The 25307-nt window shown below is 39.1% G+C and overlaps 1 protein-coding gene across 4 annotated transcripts in view; it reads right to left on the bottom strand.

Moving 5' to 3' along the window:
• Positions 1-25307, bottom strand: part of SPPL2A (signal peptide peptidase like 2A) — a 1262472-nt gene that overhangs the window by 583636 nt on the left and 653529 nt on the right. For all 4 annotated transcript variants that reach the window (XM_044077635.1, XM_044077634.1, XM_044077636.1 and 1 more), the window contains one exon: positions 4716-4812. In XM_044077635.1, coding sequence (XP_043933570.1) covers positions 4716-4812 — 97 coding nt within the window. The remainder of the gene's footprint in view (positions 1-4715; positions 4813-25307) is intronic.

Genomic DNA, 25307 nt, shown 5'->3' with positions numbered 1-25307 from the left:
TACGTTTTTTAAATAGGTTAAACCATTTGTCTTGGTTCACTGTATTACACAAATCTCTTATGTCTCTTTCACATACATTAAGAAAAGTGTACAAAGTGTTATCTAATGGAGGGTTAAAAAAACATTTTCTTTTTAGCTGCCCTATTTCTAAATCTGTGTTATAAGTAGATTGAGAGTCAGCCATGTCAGTATTGTCATCATTATTAGAAGCAAAAAACTTTTTAAATTCAATTTTCTCACAAACAAGCGTAAGTCAACCAGTACATCTGCAACAGCAGCTCTCTGAGCTGGTATGAAAGTAAAACCCTTATTTAACAATATATACATAATATATATGTATATATGTGTGTTTATGTATATATGTATATGTGTGTGTGTGTATATATATATATATATATATATATATATATATATATATATATATATACATATATGTGTGTATATGTATGTATATATATATATATATATATATGTGTGTGTGTGTATATATGTATATATATATATATATATGTGTGTGTATATATGTATATATATATATATATATATATATATATATATATATGTGTGTGTGTGTGTATATGTATATCTGTGTATGTATATATGTATATATATATATGTATGCATATATGTATATATATATATATATATATTTTTTTTTTATGTAGGTATATATACCTACATATACACACACACAGATATATATATATGTATATACCTACATATACATATATATATATATATATATATATACACATTTATATACATATACCTGCATATACATATATCTACTTTTCTGAACATCATAGACAATGTAGCCCCTCCCAGAATAAAAAGAGTCAAGTCTAACTACGCCATATGGCTTATAAAAACCACCAAGCAAATCATGTCTTCTAGAGAAAAGACCTGGCAAAAGCATAAGAACCCAACAGACCTAATACTATATAAACAACTAAGTAATCAGGCCAAAAAACAAGTCACTTTAAACAAAAAAGAATACTTCCACAAACTTCAGGACCAGCACAGACTAAATCCTCAAAAATTATGGGGAACAATCAATTTCCTAATTCACCCCAGCTCAAATACCAATCCTTGCCCATACCCTGAAAAAACACCCTCTGATATAGCCTCTCTCTAACTAGTACTTCATTGAAACTATAGCTAAGTTGACCACTACCTTTCCTCCTACAAACACTAACCCAATTTACACCCCCCCACTACCTAAATTCTCGCTATCTCCTGTTCCCACCTGCACCATAATGAAACTCCTTCTGAAACTAAAACCTTGCAGCAACGCTCCTGATAACCTACCCTCTAAATTCCTAAAACTATCTGCAAGCTCCATCACCTACCCCATCAGTATACTTGTTAATAGATCCATTCAAGAATCTTATATCCCACATATATGGAAAAAAGCAAACATTCTTCCTTTCCATAAAGGCGGCAAAAATTCTGATATGTCAAACTTCTGGCCCATTGCTATCCTCTCTCTCCCATTTCAAAAATATTAGAGAAATGTGTGCATACCCAACTCCTTAACCACTTAGTTAATAACCACCTTCTATCCCCAACCCAACATGGTTTCAGACAAGGCCATAGCACAAACACAGCTCTCATTTCCTTTATAGATACTGTAAATCGAGCATGTGATACCAATCAAATCGTCTCCACTCTCTTTCAGGACCTTTCAAAAGCCTTCGACACCATATCTCACCCCCTCCTGCTCCCTAAACTCAACAACCTAGGTGTCTCCCCTACAACCCTAAAGTGGCTCTCAAGCTATCTCACTGACAGATTCCAATCAACAAAGTGGCAGCAATCCTGTTCTCACTTCCTCAACATCTCAACAGGTGTACCCCAAGGTTCGATCCTAGGCCCCCTGTTGTTCAACATATTTATAAATGACTTCCATAGCTCTTTCACTCACAGCACCGTGATCCAATATGCAGATGACTCTACAATCATCTGCACTGCAAAAACCCCTTCTGAGCTACAACTACTAACCCAACAGGCCTTTGCAGCCACTGAAAATTGGATGTCAAACAACCACCTTGCTCTCAACCCAAGCATGACAAAATTGATTTTATTCACTCCCAAAAAAAATACTCCCTTAAATAGGACTGTATTCTCTATCTGCTCCCAGAATAATACCACCATCGGAATAGTCTCCAACACCAAACTGTTAGGAGTCATCATTGACGAAAACCTCACATTTGACCTCCATATTCTCAATAATATAAAAAAAATACACCACAAACTAGGCACCCTCTATAGGCATAACTATTACCTCAACCTTAGTGCAAAAAAGGCACTAGCCACAGCCTCTACTTCCATCCCTGCTATATGGCCCCCTATCCTTACAAATATCCACGCATCCCTCAAAACCAAGCAAGATACATGTTATAATAAGGTGGCCAGATTCGCAACAAATGCTAGAACCTCACCACTGCTCCTCTTTACAGCAACTACACTGGCTAATACTACCACTTTATCTCAACTTCCTGCACCTTACAATTACACCACTGCTCCTCTTTACAGCAACTACACTGGCTAATACTACCACTTTATCTCAACTTCCTGCACCTTACAATTACACCACTGCTCCTCTTTACAGCAACTACACTGGCTAATACTACCACTTTATCTCAACTTCCTGCACCTTACAATTACATCACTGCTCCTCTTTACAGCAACTACACTGGCTAATACTACCACTTCCGACACCTTACAGTTATACCACTGCTCCTCTTTACAGCAACTACACTGGCTAATACTACCACTTTATCTCAACTTCCTACACCTTACAATTGCACATAAATTTATTTACAAACCCACAGTATGCCCCTCACTCTCCTCTCTGCTAACCTTATACCAACCCAACAAACCCCTTAGAGCAGAGAATAAAACTCTACTCAAAGTAGACAAACCTCAACTGACAGCCAGCCAAATGCTCTACTCCTTTACTGTTTCCAAACTCTGGAACTCCCTCCCTACCACTATAACCTCCATCAGTAGCCCTGCCCAATTTAAAATGTCTCTTAGACAACATCTCTCCTCCTGCTGGCTATGCCCTTTCCAAAAATAACTCTCTCCTGACACTGCTACTCCAATCCCCACTCCTCTGTCTTTTTCTTCACCAACCTCTTTTCATCCTTGCAACCCTCCTCTTTCTAACCCTCCAGCACTCTAACCTTCCCTGTTTTTTTGCCTAACCCTGTTACCCACCCAGCCTGAATACCCACCCTCTCTCTTTACCTACCTACTGCCACTCCTGAACCTATTCCTCCCTGTCTTTTTTTCACATATATTCCCCTCTTCAATCCATTTCCTAACTACTTTTGTTAAAACAGTGTCAACTCTCACATGTACACTATACTGTATTTAGCTCAAAATCATTGCCTTTCATTAGTACTGTGTTTAGCTTAAATTCATGCCTATTATTATTAACTGTGTTTTAGTTTAAAATCATGCCTATTACTATTACTGTATAGCCTTTTAAATATTTATGTAACTCAAGCTTACTGAAATGTAACACGTTGTAAGCTTGAGATATAAATCTCAGGATTAATCTCTGCAGAACCTTCCCTAAGAACTGAAATGCTAAAACATTTCTGCCAATAACAAGTTATTAGAAAGAGAAAAAGTACAGTTGTGTACCTACCATAAATGTAGATGTTCGAGTGTATTCAGTGTTGCAGTCATTACTCCTGGCCGAAGATTTAATTATATAATGCCGTCAGATCAGCCGACAATACATCATCTACAATGTCTAAAACAGGTGGAATAGCAAGGGGTCTGTGCTGAGGAAGTAGCAGAAAGTCTCTGAGCCTTTTCTTAGATTCAGAGTAATCTTGGCTCTCCCAGTGGAAATGCTCCCTCATAGTATGCAGGGTTTCTCCAAAAGAATAATCCTCAGGAGGAGAGGCTGAAGGAATGGATTCTTCAGCATCAGAATCCTCATAGGGAAGCATGGAGTAATCCTGTTCAGAAGAGGAATCAGAGGAAATAGAAACCTGATCAGAAGAATCATACTCTGTCTCTTTAGGCCTCTTATCAGCAGGGGGATGGGAGCCCCTGATCAAAGTAATTAGGTCTTCGGCCATTTTGAGCATCTGTTTTTTAGGCATGGAAGTCTGAGTAGGAGAATGCTGTACTTGTTTCTTTGTCTTTAGAGCTGCTTTAGTCTTTGTCTTTGAAGCTGAAGATGGCTTAATATATAGTTGTGTAGGTCTGAAGACACCCTCAGAAGCCGATGCCTGCTCAGCGGCTCCGGACCCATCTGAGGGAATGATTTCCGAGTGTCCAAAACCTTGAGTATCCACAGGCCCAGTCGGCTCCACGTGGGAGTCGGTAGCAGCCTGTGGCTCTGAGGTAGCGGGCGCCAGGGGCTGCGAAAGCACCTCACTGAGAACCAGCGACTGGCCTAGCAGAGGCCTCGTCGTCGGTTTTGGACCTAGGATGCCTATCCTTTTCCTTGTCCTTGCGTTTTTTGTAAACTCCGGTTGTCGGCTGGTCCGACGGCATTATATAATTAAATCTTCGGCCAGGAATAATGACTGCAACAGTGAAACATGATGAACACCTTCATGCAAGGGGAGTTGGCAGTTTGCCACTAAAGTCCATCTATAGAATGAAAACACCTGAATGACCATTTCAGAACAGCAACATTTTTTTTATTCCATACAAACCATCATAATTATAAGAATGATATCACTCACCTACATCTTCCAACTGTTATCTTTGTAACCAAAGCAGACAAGCAATTGTAGAGAGCAAGAGCAGATGCCAAACAGAAGATTGCTATAACAACGTACACTGTAGAGTAACAGAGAGAAAAATATTCATCAATAATACAGGCACTGAAAAGCTCTTGCAGTCACTTGTTTGAGATACTTTGCTGTGCACGTATAGCAGATGACGGTACACCAATTCTAGTAAGAATTGCATTTTTTAAAGCATACACCTACACACAGATTGCCACATAAGCATGTGATATAAGCATACAAATGCACATGGATATATAAAGTGGGCATAGGTAAAATAACACATTATCTGGCTCACTGGGTATATAAATTTTATTTATTACCATTCTTCCTGTATCAAACATTTATTACCATCTATGAGAAACAAAACAAATAAACAAGTACATAAGCTACTCAGAAAACCCTAAATAAAGGACCTAAAACTTGATTCATCAGAAAATTTGCAATTACTGAACCACAAGCAAATCAGAGAGAAACAGTAAATGAAAATAAAAAAAGAAAATAGATATATTGAATATACTGGAGGGCTGCTTTATGTAATAATAAATCAGTCATCTTGTACTATAAGTTTACAGAATGATTTTGCTACTTACTTCAAATTTATTTCTGTAATCCGAAAGTCCTCTAAAGACTAAACAGAGACATACACCAAATCAAAGTTCATGTAACTGTGTATGTTTTCAATGAAATCCCAGGGTGATATTTCAATTGTAATATGGACATTACAACATCAGAGTATACCAATAGCCAAAGTGTTCCTATGCATTGGAATAAAAAGTACAGTTGTGTACACTTACCATAAATGTAGATGTTCGAGTGTATTCACTGTTGCAGTCATTACATTTGGGTTATCTGCCTGCAGGTAACCCTCAGCCGGCCTGAATACCAGAGTCTTGGATTCCTGCATCGGATGCTATCTCTTCTTCCATGACGTCAGGTCAATAGGGGTATAAAACATACAGCCGACACCATTACATCAGTTTTTCTTGCCCCAGATGTCAGGTGCTCCCATAATGGAAAGCAATTATATGTTAGGTTACACCTCCAACAAAAATCACACACACCAGAAAGCTGAAATACACTAAACAAGAAGAAAAGTATAGCCAAGAGAAGTCAGGGGGCTGAAGGGAGGGTAACCAGGACTACAACAGTGAATACACTCGAACATCTAAATTTATGGCAAGTGTACACAACTGTACTATGTTCTTTGTGCTTCACTATTGCAGTCATTACATTTGGGCTGATTCCCAAAGCTAAGGAAGGGAGGAGGAAGTTAGAGAGCATTAGGACCAGCTATTAAGCCCTGTAAAACCACAGTGGCAAAACCAGCTCTGGATTTAGAAACAATAGGCATGTGGTAATGCTTGGTGAATTTATGTACAGAGCTCCAGGTAGCAACTTCTAGGATGTCCCTGGTAGGGACACCTCTGAGAAAGGCTGTGATGGAGCCCTGGTGGAATGTGATTTATCCCCTGTGGGGTAGGTTTTCCATGGTGGTTACAGCAGAAATTAATGAAATGGTCTATCCATTTAGAAATGGTTTGCTTTGAAATGGCCTCCCCTTCTGCCCCTGCAGAAAAGCCAACTAGCAGCTATTCAGATTTTCTGAGAGGCTTAGTCCTGTCCAAATAAAATCCAAGTTGCCTGTGCACATCCAAAGAGTGCAGTATTTGTTCTCCTTTGTTTTGTGGATTTGGGAAAAAGGTAGGCAAATGAATATACTGATAAAAGGCCACACTAGACACCACCTTGGGCATAAAGGAAGGATTGGTCCTGAGGGACACCCTGTCTGCATGGAAGATGATGAATGGCTCCACTGCCATGAGGGCCTGTAGTTCAGACGCTCTTCTTGCTGAAGTGATGGCTAGAAGGAAGGCTGTTTTCCAAGAAAGGAATTTCAACTCTGCAGTTGCAGCTGGCTCAAAAAGAGGTAGAGTGAGCTTTTCAATACAAAGTTAAGGTCCCAGGCTAGAGTAGGGGCTCTCCTGGGTGGTCTTAAATTTTTGGCCCCTCTGAGGAATTGCTTCAGCAGGGGGTGAGAGAAGAGGGGTGGTTCAGTATTATAATGAGCTGAAATGGCAGAAGCATGAAATTTAATCATCAAGAAGGAAAAGCCCTTGTGGAGCATCTCTGTTAAGTACTGAAGAACATGCGGTAAGTTGGGCACCGTTGTGCCCATCCCCGGAGTCTGGCTCCAGGAACAGTATCCTTTCCACTTTTCAGCATAGGATTTTCTAGTACTAGTCCTCCTTGCCTCCAGAATGACATCTAGCACCTGCTACTGAGGGATGTTATTGGAGAGCTCAAGGAATTAGCCAGGCTGCAAGGTTCAGGGTTTTAAGTTGAGGGTGCAGAATCTGGCCCTCTTGCTGGGACAGCAGGGAAGGGGTCTGAGGCAGGTGCCATGGTTCCAGCAGTGACATATTGCGCAGGAGGGGGTACCACCAGTGTTGCCGTGGCCAGTCTGGTGCAATCAGTATTGTCCTTGGTTTGTCCTGTTTGATCTTTAGCAAAATTTTCGAGAGGAGAGGCAGAGGGGGAAAGGCATAAACTGAGAGGCTTTCCCAGGTAAAGGACAGGGCATCCACTTTCCAAGCTTGACTGTGAGAAGTCGTTGTGCAGAATTTGTCCAATTGGTAGTTCTAAGGGGAGGCAAACAGGTCTATCTCTGGATTCCCCCATTTATTTCTCAAAAGGTTGAATATCTTTGGTTCCAGTTTCCACTCGTGTGGGTCCATGAGATTTCTGCTTAGGTCATCTGCCAGTGAATTTAGCTTGCCTGGCACGAATTGAGCTTGTAGGTGCACTTGGTAGCTCAAGGCTGTGTTTCACAGAGCCATGGCTAGTCTGCAGAGAGGGTACGAGTGGGTTCCCCCCTGCTTTTTTATGTACCACATAACAGTGGTGTTGTCTGTCTTTACCAATAATTTCCCTGGAAGAATGTGGTCCTTGAAGGATGTCATGGAATTCTGTACAGCTAACATTTCTTTTCGATTGATATGTAGGTGCATCTGACTCTGGTTCCATTTGCCCTGAATGCACTGCCCTGCCAAGTGAGCCCCCATGCATAGTCTGATGCGTCTGTTGTCAGGGTTTGGGCAGCAGGGGGTAGAGTGAATGGGAGCCCTTTGTTGTGGTAGCAGGCCTCTGCCCACCAAAGGGACTTTGTCTTTATGCAAGGAATGATAGGAATCATTGATTACAGGTCCTGACACCATAGGCTTTTTAGATACCATTGCAGTTTCCTCATATGCAGTCTTGCATATGGAATTAGAAGAATGCAAGAGTCCATGAACCCCAGGGCTTGCAGGATTTTCCTTGCAGATAGCTGGGTCTTTGTTGCCAGTAGTTTGAAGAAGGCTGTCAAACTTGTTTCTCTGGCGTGAGGTAAGCCATCTGGGAAGCTGTGTTCAAACTTGCTCCCAAGAATACAATTTGTTGGCCAGGCACTATATGAGATTTCTTTTTGTTTATGGTGTACCCCAGTGAGGTCAGAAGTTTCTTTACAAATACCAGATGTTTTAGTAGCATGTCCTGGCTTTCTGCCAGAATTAGACAATCGTCCAGGTAAGGGTATATTTGAATATTTCTTTGCCTGCAAAATGCAATGACTGGAGCTAGACACTTTGTGAATACCCTGGGCGCAGTAGATAAGCCAAAGGGAAGTGGAGAACTAATGGAGCCTGCTCTGAAGCTTAGGTATTTCCTGCAAGATTCCCTAATTGGAATGTGCAGGTAAGCTTCCTTTACGTCTAAGGTTGAAAATCAGGCATCTTTGCCTAGCATAGGCAGCAGCTGTTGAAGTGTTAGCATTTTGAATTTTGGGATTACCAAAAAGGTGTTTAGAATAGAGAGGTCCAGGATAACGCCAGGAGCTGTCTTTTCTCGGTACCAGGAAAAGTCTTGAGTAAAAACCTTGTCCCCTTTCTTCTGCTGGGACAGGTTGAATAGCCCTGATATTTAGAAGAGAGGGAACCTGCTGTTGAGCCTCTGCCCACTGATTTGGGGGTAGGTCTGGCCAACCGTTTGGTGCTGGTAAGGTGTGGAAGTGGAATCTGTATCCTTGGAAAACTATATTTAAAACCCATTTGTCCTGGGTAATGACGTCCCAGTTTTTTGCATGTAGGGTGATCTTTCCCCCCTAAGGGAGCAGGCAGCTGAGCAGGGCTTGGAAAGGTTAAGGTTAAACTGGAAAAAGAGAAAAGCCCTGCAAGTAGGATCCAAGTGCAAGGCAAAACAAACTATCAGTAACTGAAAAAATGCCAGCACAAAACTCAGTATATATCAGCAACAAAACTACAGCAACACTAAGGTAAAACTTAAGTGTTTTAATACATATCGAACAATCCAATAATCCAGACCGGTACATATTTGCTATTTGGATCATCTATTTTTTACTTGTTATTTTTTATTTTCTAGTTTGTATTTTTCCTTCCAGTTTTTCTTTCAGGCAGTATTATGGGCATGCCTAAAATCCTTTGGAAGCACATCATTGGTCTATGGACCTTATTTAAACCTGCATTTGTGCATCATTTCCTGTTTGTACTTTTTTTGTTCCACTGAGGAAAGCCATGTTAGGCTGAAACCGGTCTGGATTATATACTGAGTTTTGTGCTGGCATTTTTTCAGTTAGTGAAAGTTTAAGGTTAAGTCATTGTGACATTTTTCCACAGGGGGGTGGTCTTACTACTTCCAGCTTTGGAAGTGGGAGCCCCCCACTGCTTAAGCCTGTGAGTACCTTGAGACTATAGCCTAGGTGGTCTGATGAGAAGGCCTGGAAGAGACAGGAAAGGACCAATTCTTAGAAGGCCAATGCCTGTTAAATCTAGGAGGCTGTACTTGAAGGAAATATTTAACAGTTTGCATAGATTTAGCTTTTTCCTCCATCTTTTTAAGGATTTCTTCTGCTTTGTTGCCACAGGTGGACTTGGTTTAAGGGAGCATCCAGTAATTTAGCTTTAACATGATCTGGCAAATTTTGCTCCTTAAGCCAAGCATGCCTTCTAAGTACAGAACCAGTGACAGCAGCCCTGCAAGACGCTTCTAAAGAGTCAAAACCACATTGCAAAGTATGTTTACCAACTTGTTCAGCAGAATGCATTAAATCCTGTAATTCTTTATTTTCAGCACAGTCAGGAATCAACATCATTTTCTGTTTAAATAGTCCCATAATATGCTGTTGATACTTTAGCATATGAAACTGGCAGTTTAAGGCTCTAATGGCCAATGTATCAGAAGTGTATACCTTCTTACCCCATCTGTCCAAGGCCTTGGAATCTCTATCAGAGGGGGTAGGGTTTTTGGCAGTAGTAGCCTTAATGACTTTAGGTCCTTGGGAAATGGTCTCTAGGTCCGCAGTAGGATTCTTGAAGAGGAACTTGTGATAGTCAGGTACTCTATAATACCTTGTCAGGCTTCCTGGGAGCTGGAGGTAAAGTGTCTGGGGCCAGGCTAGATACCAAGAAGGCATCTACAATGTCCAGGATAGGAGGGATAGCTAAAGGCCTGTGTTGAGGGAGGAGTAAGAATTCCCTAAATCTCTTTTTGGAGTCAGAGTAATCCTGGCTTTCCCAACGGAAATGCTCCCTAAGAGTGTGCAAGGTTTCACCAAAAGAAAAATCTTCTGGAGGGGAAGCAGAAGGAATGGAATCCTCTGCATCAAAATCCTCATAGGTAGATAAGGGCAAATCCTGGTAATCTGAAGAAACAAATTTCAGAATCCTGATCAGAAGAATCAGAAGGAAAATCAGTTCTAGATCTCTTAGATGGTGAAAGCTGGCTTCCTCTAATTAAAGTAATAAGGTCTTCAGCCATTCTTATCATTTGTTTTTTAGGCATATGGGCCTGAGAATGCAGTTTGGATGTCAGTTTTCTAGGCGTGGGTCGAGTTTTGGGCCTTGGAGAAGAAGATGGCTTCAGTTTTAAATGCAAGTCAGTAAGCCTGAATACACCCTCAGAAGCCAGTGCCTGCACAGCAGCTCTGGACCCATCCAAGGTAGAGACATCCGCAGGTTCCATAGTCGAAAAAGCATTTCATGGCATACCGGACTACGAATGGGTCTCAGTAGAGACCTGCGAATCAGAAGTAGCGGGTATCAGGGGCTGCAAAAGCGCCTCACTGAGTACCAGCTTAACGGAAGCATCTTCGGCAGCTTTGGACCTATGCGGTCTGTCTCTGTCTTTATCTTTACTTTTTTGGAATGTCGGTAGTTGGATGGCTTACCGAAGCCATTTCTGGATAGTTAAACAGAGTACCAAAATAATCTGCTGCAAAAAGAAACCGACAACAAATAGTCCGGGGGTTGAATAAGGCACAAAACCGACAGCGAGGGACATCGTGGTCTGAGCCTAAGTAAGGAATACAGTATGAATGAAAATCTTTATGAGGTATTTGCTTTCCACAGGTAATACAATTAACTTTTACTGACATCGGTTAAGAGCAAGAAAAAGGATCCCCAATGGGGTACTTAGCTTTTTTGAAGACTTCGGTTCTGAAACTCGAAAACAAAAATTTCAGGAGTTGGCCGACCGGCACTTGCAAACTGCTTCAGGCACCGCATGGCAAGAAAGACTGATGTAATGGTGTCGGCTGCATGTTTTATACCTCTGACGTCATGGAAGAAGAGAGAGCATCCGATGCAGGAATCCAAGACTTTGATATTCAGGCCAGCTGAGGGCTACCTGCAGGCAGATAACCCAAATGTGATGACTGCAACAGTGAAACACAAAGAACATCACAGAGGATAGCAAACAATGAGAATGAATAAATACATTTAAGAATGGTATCAGAGTAAGAGCCGATTTTGCACACAAAACAGACTCTGCTATTTCTATGTAATGGCATGAAACACACAAAACAATGAGCAATAAGCATGAGTAGAACATATTACAAATGGTACAGTTTGACAAATAGTTACAAATGAAGATGGCCTGCTCCAGCAACATACAGGGATAAAAACCTTGGCAATGGCGAAGACATCCTGTGTTCACTTACTAGCTGAGTGCCTGCTGGCACATGCAGAGAGAATGGGAATGCTTATCCTTGGGAGGGGAGTATGGTTGCACAGTTCTTGTAGGGGGGGAGCTCAGAGTGACACTGTCCTCCAGGCTGGGCAAGTGTGTAGGTTGCTTTAAAGACCCAAGGCACAAGAATTCTTAAGCCACACCTCAATGCCTGCCCAGATGAACTGCACAAGTCAGCATGCTGGCAAGGGTGACAAAGATGGGGATACCTGACCATCCACCAGGTACATGATAGCTCCCAGTGTCATGCCCCATGCCGTAGTGAGATCCCTCAATCCCCAGGTGTTACAAGTGAGTACATTAAGATTAACTCCTCAAAGTTAGGGGACCCACAATGGGGACCAGCCTGGCAAGAGCAATGTAGAGATTTGAGGTTGTATAGCAACCAGGAGAACAGCCTGGGGGATAAGCAGGACTGTGTTTGTTGGGGCAGCGGGTTAAAAAATGTGAATTACAATTAACATCAACCTAGCAAAAAAAAAAAACGTGTGTGTGTGTGTGTGTGTGTGTGTGTGTGTGTGTGTGTGTGTGTGTGTGTGTGTGTGTGTGTGTGTGTGTGTGTATATATATATATATATATATATATATATATATATACACACACACACACACGTGTGCACATGTTTATGATTATATCAACTAAGATGAAATATTAAAAGTGATTAAAAAAAAAGTAAATTCAGAACACAAAATACAGTATATAGCAAACACTTACAGTCAAAATCACTAACAAACATAGCAGGATACATGGCTCTATGGGATGTATCCTGCAAAGGATACAACTAGGCAGCTTCACAAAGTTCAGGCTCCCTTCAACACCTCCACTCCTGACTGCTGATTTTCCTGTAATGGACTAACCAGTCAGAGCCAAGAAAACCTCAGGATTTTCTTGCCCATAAACAAAAAAGAGCTTACTCCTCCTACACCTCTAAATGTGGTTTATAAACAGCATCCAAAACTTTATACAACTTGAGGATGGTGAGTGGGTAGGTGCAGTTACTGCAGCAATGAAAAATTCAGACCTACTATTATGGTAAGTGCATCTTAGATAACTATACTATCTTCATCATTCTAATTGCTGCAGTAGCCTTTTGACTATGAGTTGATTACTAAAACATATTCAACCCAGGAGGATGAGGAGAAAGGCTGGATAAAGATCCAGCAGCACATGAACAATGGTTCCACCAAACCCAATCTTGGACCTGAAAAAACAATCCAATTAGTAATGATTTGCAAAAGTATGTAAAAGACCATGTAGCTGCCTCTAAAATGCTACTAGATTCCACCCCTTTCCAATATGCCACCATAGAAACTAAGGCTCTAGTAGAATGTGCCTTTGTACTCCATAGAACTGATTTACCATAGTGGGTATAACAAAAGGAAACAGCTGAGGACACCCAACTTGAAATAGTCTGTTTTGGCATGGGTTGTCCTTTCTTTGTCCAGCATAAGAAATAAAGGCGGTCTGTTTTTTCTAAAAGACTTGGTTCTGCCAAGATAGTACCCAAGCTGTTTATGCAAGTCCACAGTATGTAAAACTCTTTCTCCCCAGTCCTGAGGATTCGGACAGACTACTGAGAGGATTGCTAGCTTGATTCAAAGTAAATTCTTAAACAATCTTAGGCATAAATGAGGGATTTGTTCTTAATGAGACCCTATCCTTAAGACCACCAGACAGGGTTCACCCGCCATGAAAGCTATTCTTGCAGACGTCAGAGCAACAGATAAAGTCTTCCATTTAATAAACCTTAAATTAACTGGATGAGCGGGTTCCAAAGGAGGCATTGTTAATTTTTCCACCACAAAGTTAATATCCCAAAGAAGGGGCCGTGTCACCTGTTTTCGCGAAGGCCTAATATGTAAAACCCCCTTAAGAAACTGTTTTACTAAAAACAGAGAAGAAATGGGAGGATCAGTGAGCAGAAGTGCTGAAATGGCTGCAAGAGTTAACTTGATACAGGAGTAAGTCAAGCCAGAGAAAAGTAACTCAAGTATTTCAGAAACAGTGCTACATAATATGTGATAAGGCCCTGGTTATTGCTTATTACCTAGGTATCAACTAGAACATCTTTTCCATTTGCCAATATATTTCCTAGTAGCAAACTTAGTCGCCTCCTTTAGTACCTGCTGCACATCCTCATGTAAAAGTTGTCTAAAAGGAATCAAACAAATTCATCCAGGCAGTCATTTGAAGTTGTTTGCAACTGTGTACATCAAACTCTCCTTAACCTTGTATGAGTAGATCCAATCTTGATGGAAGCTTGCGGCAGCTGCCCTTGGCCAATTCCTAAGAAGGGAAAACCCAAAATCAAAATCCCATGCATGATTCAAGCAGGAATTTTGTAGATTTAGCAGGAAACCCAGATTGGTAAGAAGAGATGACACCTATGTTAAGGCCCCTTGAGATATGAGAAAAGACTCTGCAAAGATAAAACCACCAAATAAGGAAATATGTGAATGACATTTAGTTTGCAATGAGCTATGACTGGAGCTAGATACTTTTGTAAATACCCATGGAGCTGTACCTAACACAAATGTAATGCAGAGAATTGATAACATGACCCAGACACAGAGAATCTGGGAAATTTCTTGAAGCCTATGGCTATGGGAAAGTAATAAGCACCTTTTAGATCTAATGTCATTACAATCAAGGGAGGTATGAGGGGTAATACTGTCTGAAGGATCAGTATTTTGAACTTTGTACTTCCATATTCAGACTGAAAAAGGAAAGATGCAAAACTGGTCTCCAAGAAGATTATTTCTTTGGTACCAGAAACATTCAGGAATAGCAGCCTTTGCCATTTTGATCTAAAGACACTGTTTCTATGACACCTAGGGTGAATAAGTGATGAAGAACCAGATAAAAAAGTTTGTTTGGTTCAGAGTATGTGGAGGATTTCATCTGAAAAGATGCATTTGTATCCAATGCTTACTTACCCATCATATCCACTCTTAGCACCAAAGAGCCTGAAACAATCTTTGCCAAAAGGACAATTTAGCGAGCCATTTTCTTGGATAGATTTGTACAGATAGGATAAAAAGGGAGGGCATGGGGATAGAATGCTGGCATAACCATTCTGAAGTATTAGTCTGCTCCTTTTTTGAAAAAGATCCTTGCTTCTTATTGTTCCCCTCCTATCGTCTCTTTTTTCATCCTCGTTTGCCTTGCACTGGCAGGGATTGCTTACTATTTTTTTTAAAAGGAAAAGAGGATTTGGGATATTTGTAAAGGGGATGTGAAAAATCTTAGACATTCACTGAATTATCTTCCTTCTTTCATCAAATTGTTTGAGGACATGAGTAGCAGAAAGGTGAAACAAAGCCTCTATCAAATGCAGACTTCCAAATTTCAGACTTTATGTCATCAGCAAACTATTAGTTACGTACCCAAGCACATCTCCTCAGTGAGCCTTGACACAGTATCGGCCTAATCATACAAACTTTTCAAGGCATGTTTAGATACTTGGGAAATATTACAAACAAATTCAGAAAGGTGCTACCGTCTGAAGGCAGTAAGGCTGAGTATCTGCACATCACAGAGTAAGCTTCCACATATGCACCTGGGAGCTGAGAATTCTATAAGCTTTGTGGAAGAAGAAAACACACTCATACCAAACTTGTCCAACAACATACCTACTTTGGCAACTAGGGAGGGTTGGTATTAACTAAATATGTTGCCAACTGGCAAAGAGGTAGAAATTGCAGCTGGATCTGATCTAAGATGAGAAAACAAAAATTAGTTTATGATACTTTATACAGTCTTTTTGACATTTTAGCAACTAAAGTTTGAGAGTCAGGATTACTGAAGGCAGCATTGCACATATCCTCCAAAGCTAGCAAAACAGGAGGGATTGGTGTAGAATGAAGTACCTCCACTTGTAACATAGTATTTGCTTCAGTTCGGAGGGTACATCCAACTGTTTCCACAAAGACACCTCATTCATCCTGGAAACACAGCCACAAAGAAAGAACATTTTTCCAAAGGAGGAAGAAAGAAGCAAGATTCCTCTGAATAAGTGTTATGGACTTGTGTATCACTAGGAGAAGCCCTGTCTCTATGTCAGAATCCTATAACAGATGTTCATCAGGAATTTCTTTATTGACACTACTCTCAAGTAAAGACTTCTGAGCACCAAGATTAACAGCCTGTAATAACTGCCTGGCTAAGGTAAGATAATCAGCCTTTCTAGCAGACACCATACTTTCAGATGAACAATGCCCAACCCTCTGTGTTTTTTTTCTTTGCAGGTAACACCCTGACCAAACACAGACTAGCAGATAGCAGTTCAGCTCTATCAAGAGTTCTTTTTCCTCACTTACCCCTGAGAAGCATCTCCCAGAGTGTCTCTGTATACAAAAAGATTATTCTCATTCACTCCAGTGACATAGCAGGATGAAGTCCCAGCTATGACCCAGCTGATCTAGGCTTGATTAGTGGCTCAATTGACTGACAGAGCAGCAAAGAAGAATGGGCATGACCATCCCGGGGTGGATGATCAGGTCTGTAGACACCCGCTGTGACATTCTATGGTGGGGCCTGGAGACATCATAAGGTAGGTGTGCCTACAAGACAGGTTTAAGGGTGGAGATATTGCTGAGCTGCTGCAGAGGAGGGGCAAAATGCTGCACATCTCCACTGTATGCCAACCTCACCCAGATTAAACCACATACCCACAAAGGAAGGGGGGAGTTGAAATAGGTGGGTCATAAAAAGTAAACTCCTTCCCTGGAATGATGCATAGATGTAACTGGTAGACCCAGCAAGGGCAGGTATCAGGGTGCCTGGCCTGTAAAATGATGGATGGTAGAGGAGGGAGCAAAAAAATATATTTATTTATTTTACATTTGTTGACCAGGTTTGTCTGACTGAGCTGCAAAGCCCCTTTTCAGCGGAGGCCCGGGGAGAAAGTTCCAACATATTTTACATTTTTTCTTTATACACGGAGATTAACAGCAATTACACCGCAATGTTGCAGGATTTTTATAAGGCAATTAGTAGTGATACATTGTTATACAGTGTAATAGGAGTATAGCAAAGACTTTTACAGTATATATAAAAAGGAACAATAGTAGTTTTTAGGGAAGGTGGTTACAGAAAACCCTGTTTTTGTGATAGAGGAAGGGCAATTACTATTTAATGCTTCATGCATGACTCTGATGAAGACAGATTGTATTACTGGTGAAAGCGCTTAGTTATTTGGCATTTTAAATAAATTTACACGTGTTTTGTCAGACCCTGTTGGTCCGGTGCTTTATTTTATTTTTTATGGCCATAAGAAAGCAGCCAAGACCTACCAGCAGAAAGAGTAGATCCTGACAAAACTGTGGCAAAAGGGCAAAATATTAAACACTGGAGACAGTAGTGTGTTTGTGGAAAATGATTATTCACTGTATACCAGGCAGAAGAGAACCACATTTACTCCAGTAATCTGGGAATGTCGAGAGGCAGGTGTGAGATTTAAGCTGCTGTATCCAACTGTAATCAGAATATATTTTCCAGGAGGATTAGTGTCATTTTTTGATGCCGAATGTGCTAAGGAGGAAATGCAAAAGTATGTCTCCAACAAAAGAATAAGGCATGAAACAGAAGAGAACTCTGCCTCTTATTCTTCTGAAAGTAAAGCACATGGAGAGACTTTGCTAGTGAAACTGTTTCCACTGTTTCAAAAGAAAATGCTTGAGAGACAAAGAAAAGCACAGGAGTTGAACAGAAAAATTGGGAGGACCATGGAAATGAGCTGGCATCTGAAACTGGAAGACAGAAATAAACATTAAGAAAACTAGCAACACAGAATTTAGTGAATAAATGTGAGACTGCAAAGCCTCAGTCACATTTCTGAAAGAGAACTGTATAAGAATAAGTGGACAATGTGGAATGTTGTTGACTTTGTTAAAGTTGTGAAGAACTGAAAAGCATTTGCCTCGCATCATGTCATTAATGCTAAGGACTCTGAGGGGAGGGGAAGAACTGTCCCTATTTTGTAGGGACACCTTGATTTTTCTCATTTTGTTCCATTCCTCCTAAAACTGGCAATTGTTTTGAGAACTTGTAAGTGAATAGTGCCAATGTTTAAAAATGTGTCCCTAACTTGGGGCCCTTTTTGTAGTTATTTTTTTACTTTGTTCCAATTTATGTTGGTAAAAGTTGAGAGCTTGGAGAAAGGAAAAGGTAACTGCAAGTAAAACCGTTTTTTCTTAACAGCATTTTTATGAAACCTTTCACAATACAAATTGCATATTTTAAAGTAGAGTATTGTAGTTGTTCTTGTATGTGATAAAGTTAAGGTAAACAGATGCCTTTTTCCTTCTTACTCTTTCCTTTCTTTCTCCTTTTTTTGGTATTGGGAAATTTAGACATTACATGGAAAAAGAGAAGTAAAGCTAGGCAAAAGCATGTTTAACTTAACAGGTTTTAATCTTGGGGTGCTGAGGTGGGGGATGGAAATGTAAAAGTACACAGATATGTAGAGCTGATACGTTTTCCTCTTACTTTTGCATATGTAAATGTCTGGGTTAAGACCCTTGGCTTAATATAATGACAAATTTTAAGTGGAAAAAAAGTAATAATGAGAATATCAAATACAATGAAAAAAATCCTTTAGCAATAAATGCTTCAGTTTATCCTCCAGGCTGCAACAAGGGACTACATTATTTTCTGTTACTACTAACAGGGCAAAAGACAGACCACTGGATTCTTTAAGCTTAAAAATTAATGAAAGTAGTTTCACATTTTGGGGGGGGGGGGTAAAGATACATTAAAAAATAAAAAAAGAAGAAGAACAGACACCAATTAGTGTGAGTAGAAGCACAGGCAGCAAAATACATCTTGGCATGGATCATCTCAATTTCAGGTTAATTAGGGCCTGTGTTAACAGCTGCCTATTGGGCATAAAATGTTCCTGCTGGAAAAGTTAAACTTCATTATTTGAAGATGTACATACACAGTTACATATTCTTTTATTAAATTAACAAGTTCTGGGCTGTGTTTTTTTTGTTTGTTTTTACTAAAACAAAATTCTTGTAAAATGTAACATAAGTTCCAATGGTGATAAGAAAGAATTGTATGTGGATTAATTTGCCATTGTGGCTGCATTTATAAAAAAAAAAAAACTGGAAATAGACATTCAAAAAACTTGCCCATGTATGATGCAAGGGAATAAAGACTTGTTACCATAATGGAGACACTTTTCCATATTATCTTGGAATGTGAACTCACAGGTACAGACAAAAAGGAAAGAATACTTAATTATATTAAGAAAAGCAGTGAGCAAATAGCAACGATCCAGGAGACACATTTGGAAAGAAGTGAACATGTGAATTTGATAAAATCAGGAATACTTGGGACAAAGGAAAACAGAAGTACTTATCTTAATTTCTAGAGAAGCTCCAATACTGACAGAAGAGGGGGAAAAGAGAATAATGGCAGACTTGCAGTAGTAAAGTACTACTGTCAAAGGACAAAGAATGGGCTGATATGTATTAATAATCCATCTTAAACTGATGTTTTGGAGCATAAAAATATGGAAATCAGCTTTCAGCAAGGAATATTACTTACAGGTGAGGACTGAAATTTGATTTGCCACAATGAGGATGTATCTGGGGGCATAGAAGGGAAATATAACAAAAGCGGGTAGATTTCTAATGAATTGTATGAAAATATTTGGTATGAAAGACATTAATTCAGTAGTAGGAACTCAACGTATTTAATTATTATTCCCCAAAGGTACAATAACTGTACCAGACTTGACAAATTTTCACAGGAATATATCCATTTAATCAAAAACTTTGATATACACCCAATAAATATTTCATACCATGCACTGGTAAACTAAGTTTACTAAGGTAAAAATGCAGGGTAATGAAGTACAAATGAGACAATGGCACTTCCCCACTTACCTGTTACAATGAGAGGAATTTAAGGAATGTGTAGTGGAAGTTATCCAGCAATTGTAAGCAGAGATAGAAAGTACTCCAGAAGTTAGAGAGAGTAAATGGGAAAAAAATAATAGTGGAATTTAACAATTGGGTAGAAATATGATAAGAAAGATCTAGTTAAGAAATAATAATTATTTACAAGCGACTGGCAAAGGTTAAAGCATTACAAAATAAGGGGCATCTCAAAGAACAAGAAAGTAACAATTGCAGAGACAAAGAGAAAATATGGCAGTACCTGGATAAGATGCAGGAGTTTTCAAAAAATTGTTGTAAAGCAACTGTTTTTTTGATAACCCCAGAACATAACATTTTTGGAACAACTTAGGCAAAGGGAAGTGGAAAGGGTTATTGCCAAACCCAGGGAACGTATAACAAGAAAAATAATCAAGAGATCATATAGAGGTATTAAATTTATTTCAGAAAGGTTAAGAAAATTTACAAAAAAGAAGAGAAGTGGGGAAATCAAGAAAAAGCACAAATGGAAATATTTATGGAAGAATTAAATATGCCAAGGTTAGAGGTAGATGAGGCAAAACAACAAACAGTTAAGATAGGAGGAGACAATAAAAAACTGTGATATACAACCAATCAACAGGAATAGACAATATTCTGGTGGAAGTTTGGAAGCTGGGAGAAGAAGTGATAAAGATCTGGAAGGTTTTGTTTAACAGTATTTTAAAAGGAGAAGAGGCACCAACATCCTGGACAAAAATATATGGTGGTTGTAATACCTAAAGATGATAAAGACCTATCTGTCCCAGCTCCACATAGGCCCACTTCAATTTTAAACCATTATTTTAAAGTATTTATGTATATAGTGGCTAAAAGAATGGCAAATGTGATGTCAAAATTGATGGATACAACCAATGTGATTTTTGTGGAGGTGAGGCAAACATTTGACAACATATTAATACAACAAATGATGATCCACAGGGAAGAAGAATGTAAGAAAATGCCACTGTTACTGGTGAATCTTGATGCACAGAAAGCATTTAACAGAATAAGCTGGGATTTTACAAGCACAGCAATGGACGTATTTGCATTTCCTGATACAATAAGAAGGTTGATTAGACTGATATATGAGGGATTAGAGGCAAAAATGGGCGAGCCTTCGTTGAAGGTTGAACGTCAAGCTGGCACCGCGGCATTCATGAAAATCTACTACTAATCATTAGTGGGCCGGAGTTTCGCTGTGGCGACCCCTAACCGGGAAAAGCCGAAAGACAACAACAAAAGGCATAAATCCAAGTGGGAGGGTTCCTCTCTGATCAGCTGTGTCTGAAGAGAGGAACCAGGCAAGGGTGTCCCCTCTTTCCCCTTATTTATTTGTGTTACATTAAGAACCACTTGGCAGATACAAAAAGAGTTTCAAAAATTAAAGGATGTAATTGGTATGGTGTTCAAGAAAAGCTGACTTTATTTGCAGATATTATTTTGTATCTGATGGAACCAAAAATGGACATCTCAGTGTAGTGGAATATTATGAGAGAGTTTTTTTTTTTTTGTCAAGATATAAAATTAATCAATATAAAACAGAGGCTATAGCTGTAAACTATGTACCCACATATGAACTGATCCAGCAATGCCCATTTTTGAGGACATGATAAAAAGAAGTACAGATTAAAAAAAATTTAGTTACGGCAGCTACGGATATGTGGGAAGAGAATGAATAAAAGAGAACACAAAAAACTGAGAAACTGGAAGTTCGTGCCTACACTTATGGATAGCAAGATATAACCAGTAAAATTGTTTTCAGTCCTTTCACTTTTATACACAGGTCATGCATATTTTTATCAACCAGAAGAGGAGTTGTAGATAGTAATTAACGGAGAGTTGACAGATTTTATTTGGGAAAGGAAGATGACAAGGGTCAAGTGGGATAAGTTGATCCTCCCAACAGAACATAAACGTTTAGGATTAACTGATCTGAAAGGATATTTTAGAGCTACACAGTTGAAAACACAAAAAGCGATATTGAAGGACCAAACACCGAACTGCTTTAACTACTTAACCAAATTTATTGTAAGCGCTTTCGGAAAACCAAATAGCTTTCCTTCTTCAGACAAACTCTATTTTAAAAAACAAGGCTATATATACTTTAACCTAATAACGTAATTGTGAACTTAATTGCAATTACATATTTAAGGCAACATAACATCTATAAAAAAATTTTTTTCTATAAAAATGAACTATAAAAAACAATACAAAAACCATTATATAAATATCTGTATAAGTACAAGCACAACCACAACAGCCCTACTTCAATGTATATATTTTAAGCTAAAAGTAGTAATTTTTCATATTACTATCTTCTCAATGAAATGTGTTTTAGCACACAACGAATAGATGTATATTCATTAAGACCAGGAAACAAATGTGCTGCAGTTCTAATCTGTCAAAAAAGTTCTTCCTTTTCTAACAGTATCTGCCAAGGTCCTGCTCTAACATCTTCATTTACATGCTTCAAAACCATAAATTTAAAATTGTGATCAGAGTGTTCAACAATATGCCGTGCTAGAGCATTAGTTAGATCTTTTTTGGAAATGGCATATGTGTGTTTGTAAATGCGCTGTTTTAACTTTCGCTCCGTTTTACCAATGTAGAAAGCTGCGCATTTTTGGCAGTTAGCAACATAAACAACTGATTTGGTGTCATAATTAAAGTTCCCAATAATTTTATAAATCCTGTCATTTATGGTAACATTAGCACCCGCATTAATAAAACTGCACTGGCGACAAACACCACATTTTGTCATCCCAAAACATTTTTTGTTTTTATTAATGTTACATCCCCTACTTTCTAGTAATGTTTTCAGATTTATGCCATGCCTATACATTATTTTGGGTTTTGGCCCAAACTTAATAAGTAGCTCTTTATCCTCTAAGATTAACACCCAGTTTTTATATAGGATGTTCCTAATAAGTACATGATCTAAATTAAAAGTACATAAAAAACTGGTTCTAAATTCTGAGGTATTAGCGTTATTTGCTGCTGTTCTGCAGTTGTCAGACACAGTGTTATAAACTCCACTTTGGTCAGATAAAATTGGTTTAAAATGACCCATTTCACGCTTATACATAACCTCAGACCTGACTTCAACAATCAGAGAGTCAGGATAGCCTCTGTTAGTAAACATGGAAGACAAGTTGTTACATTCTTCAATAAAGTCACTTATATCAGTTGTCATCCTAGCTGCTCTTACCATCTGCCCCTTGACTATTGCTTTTTTCTGATGGTAAGGATGACAACTGCTAAAGTGCAAAAAGGCATTCAAATATGTCGGTTTCCTATATATAACACTTTTATATCTACAGTTAGAACTATCTTTCTGTAACATAATGTCAAGAAAATTAATCCTAGAATATTGATCATCATATGTGAATTCAAGAAATTCTGTTAGCTCGGAAATTCTAGAAATAAATGTTGTAACAGCTTCCATTGAACCTTTCTATAGTATAAACATGTCGTCCTGGTATCTAGTATACCAGGTGACATTGGTTTTAAATGATGGTTCTTTAAAAAGCAATGAATCTTCCCAGTGTGCCATGATGCAATTCGCAAAGGCACCCCCACACGGGGAACCCATGGCAACACCTGAGGTTTGCAAATAAATGTTGCCGTCAAACACTAAAAAATTGTAGGTCAATACTAGTTCTAATAAGGTTTCGACCAGATAGATGATGTCATTACTAACTTTCCTAATTAGCAAGAATTCCCTAATCCATTCTAATCCTAATTTTTGTGGTATAACCGTATAAAGGTCTCTTACATCTATTGTAAGAAGAAAATAATTAGGATTGTAAGGAATACTGTTAATGTTGTGTAAGAAACTCCACGAATCCTTACAGATCTGTGGTTCACGTTCAATGAGAGATTTAAGAACACTATCTATGTATTTAGCACACGCATAGGTAATAGACCCCCTACCGTCCACAATAAATCTGAACGGGGGGTCATCTACAGATTTGTGAATTTTTGGTGTGCCAAAAAGTGCTGGTAATCTGTTTGCATACATAATTCCATACGTTTGCTACAGTAGAACACACTCGCCAATTTGAAACGCTGTGTCCATTGGTATCACCGTTTGATTTTCCATCATTTGCGTGGTGATGTAAGACGTTATAGCATGCCTGTCTCACACCAATTGTATCGTTCTTATTTTGCTTCATTTCGAATGGGCGTCATGCCTGGGGATGAACTGAGTAAAACTCTCATAGACTTATATAATGAGACTGGTTTAAACATGATGCGTATCCTAGTGGTACATTACGGCAAGTAAGTCATTAAAATTAAGGTGAATAGTCTAGAAGCAAAGGCTGATAGACATAGGGCCACGATCATTTCCAGAATGCAGTCTAAATTAAAGAGAGACATTTTTGCCTATAAAGTAAACCAGGCTTACACTGTTCAGGAAGGTATACATGAAGTGATAAACAACTGTGGTCCTGGGAATAGTCATGTATTGACACAGCCTTCTAACAGTAGTGTAACTAACAATGAAAAGGTGATATCTGACCAAAACATGTCAAATTTAGAAATGGACAGTAACAATGTTACAGTTACACAAAGTGAAGGTTCATCGATGGATCAAAACAGAAACAACAATGAAAATAGAGCCAGTTATGCACAGGCTGTTTTCATTGGACAATACTGGTACTGGTTACAACCATGGCCCTTTTCCGATGGACAAATCAGAGAACAAACTGACAATACACTGCCCTAGTGTGGTCTTTGGATTTGTGTTACTGGACTGGTTCTGTTTGTGGTTCGTTTTGGTTTTTGGAGTTCTCTTAAGGCCTTGCTGAGTCTTATTACGGTGGCTGGCAAAAAAAGCAATTACTAGAAAATGGAAATCAAAAGCTAATCCAACTGTACTAGAAGTAGTGAATATAGTAACAGAGATAAAACAACTGGAACTGGGATCTCTGGAAAAGGGTAGGAGCAAATTACTTAGGAAAAAAGAGGAATTGTGGGAACAATACATACGGGGAGGAATGAGGTTTAAAAGAAGGCACGACTTGAATGAGCTATATAATGTTTGACTGGGTAGATATAAAAAGTTTACAAATCCCAGATAAAATGCCAGGTTTTTGTGATATAAAAAAATGAGACAACTAAATAACTTCAAAACTTTTCCCACCTTTAATGTGACCTATAACCTGTACAATTCAATTGAAAAACAAACAAATCTGCTAGGGGAAAATATAAAAAATAAAAAACGTACAATACGTTGGTTGCTTAAGTGTGCACACCCTTAAACTAATGCTTAGTTGTGTGTGCACACCCTTAAACTAATACTTTCTTGAAACACCTTTTGATTTAATTACAGTATTCAGTCATCTGGGTAGCAGTCTATCAGCATGGCACATCTTGACTTGGCAATATCTGCCCACTCTTCCTTGCAAAAGCGCTCTAAATCTCTAAGATTGCAAGGGCAACTCTTGCAACAGACAAAAGGATTGACGAGCAATACCTCTTGATCCAAAAAGAACTGAACATGGTATTGGCTGTTTTCCATTTTTAGCCATGCACTGGATGATGTCTCAGGTTAGGGGGAGGGGACTGGCTAAATTCTGGGGATGCTCAAAA

The sequence above is a fragment of the Protopterus annectens genome, chromosome 7.part0 (assembly GCF_019279795.1).
Source record: "Protopterus annectens isolate FY-2018-M chromosome 7.part0, PAN1.0, whole genome shotgun sequence".
NCBI lineage: Eukaryota > Metazoa > Chordata > Ceratodontiformes > Protopteridae > Protopterus > Protopterus annectens.
The sequence above is the reverse complement of the archived record's forward strand: the minus strand, read 5'-3'. Positions and strand labels throughout refer to the sequence as shown.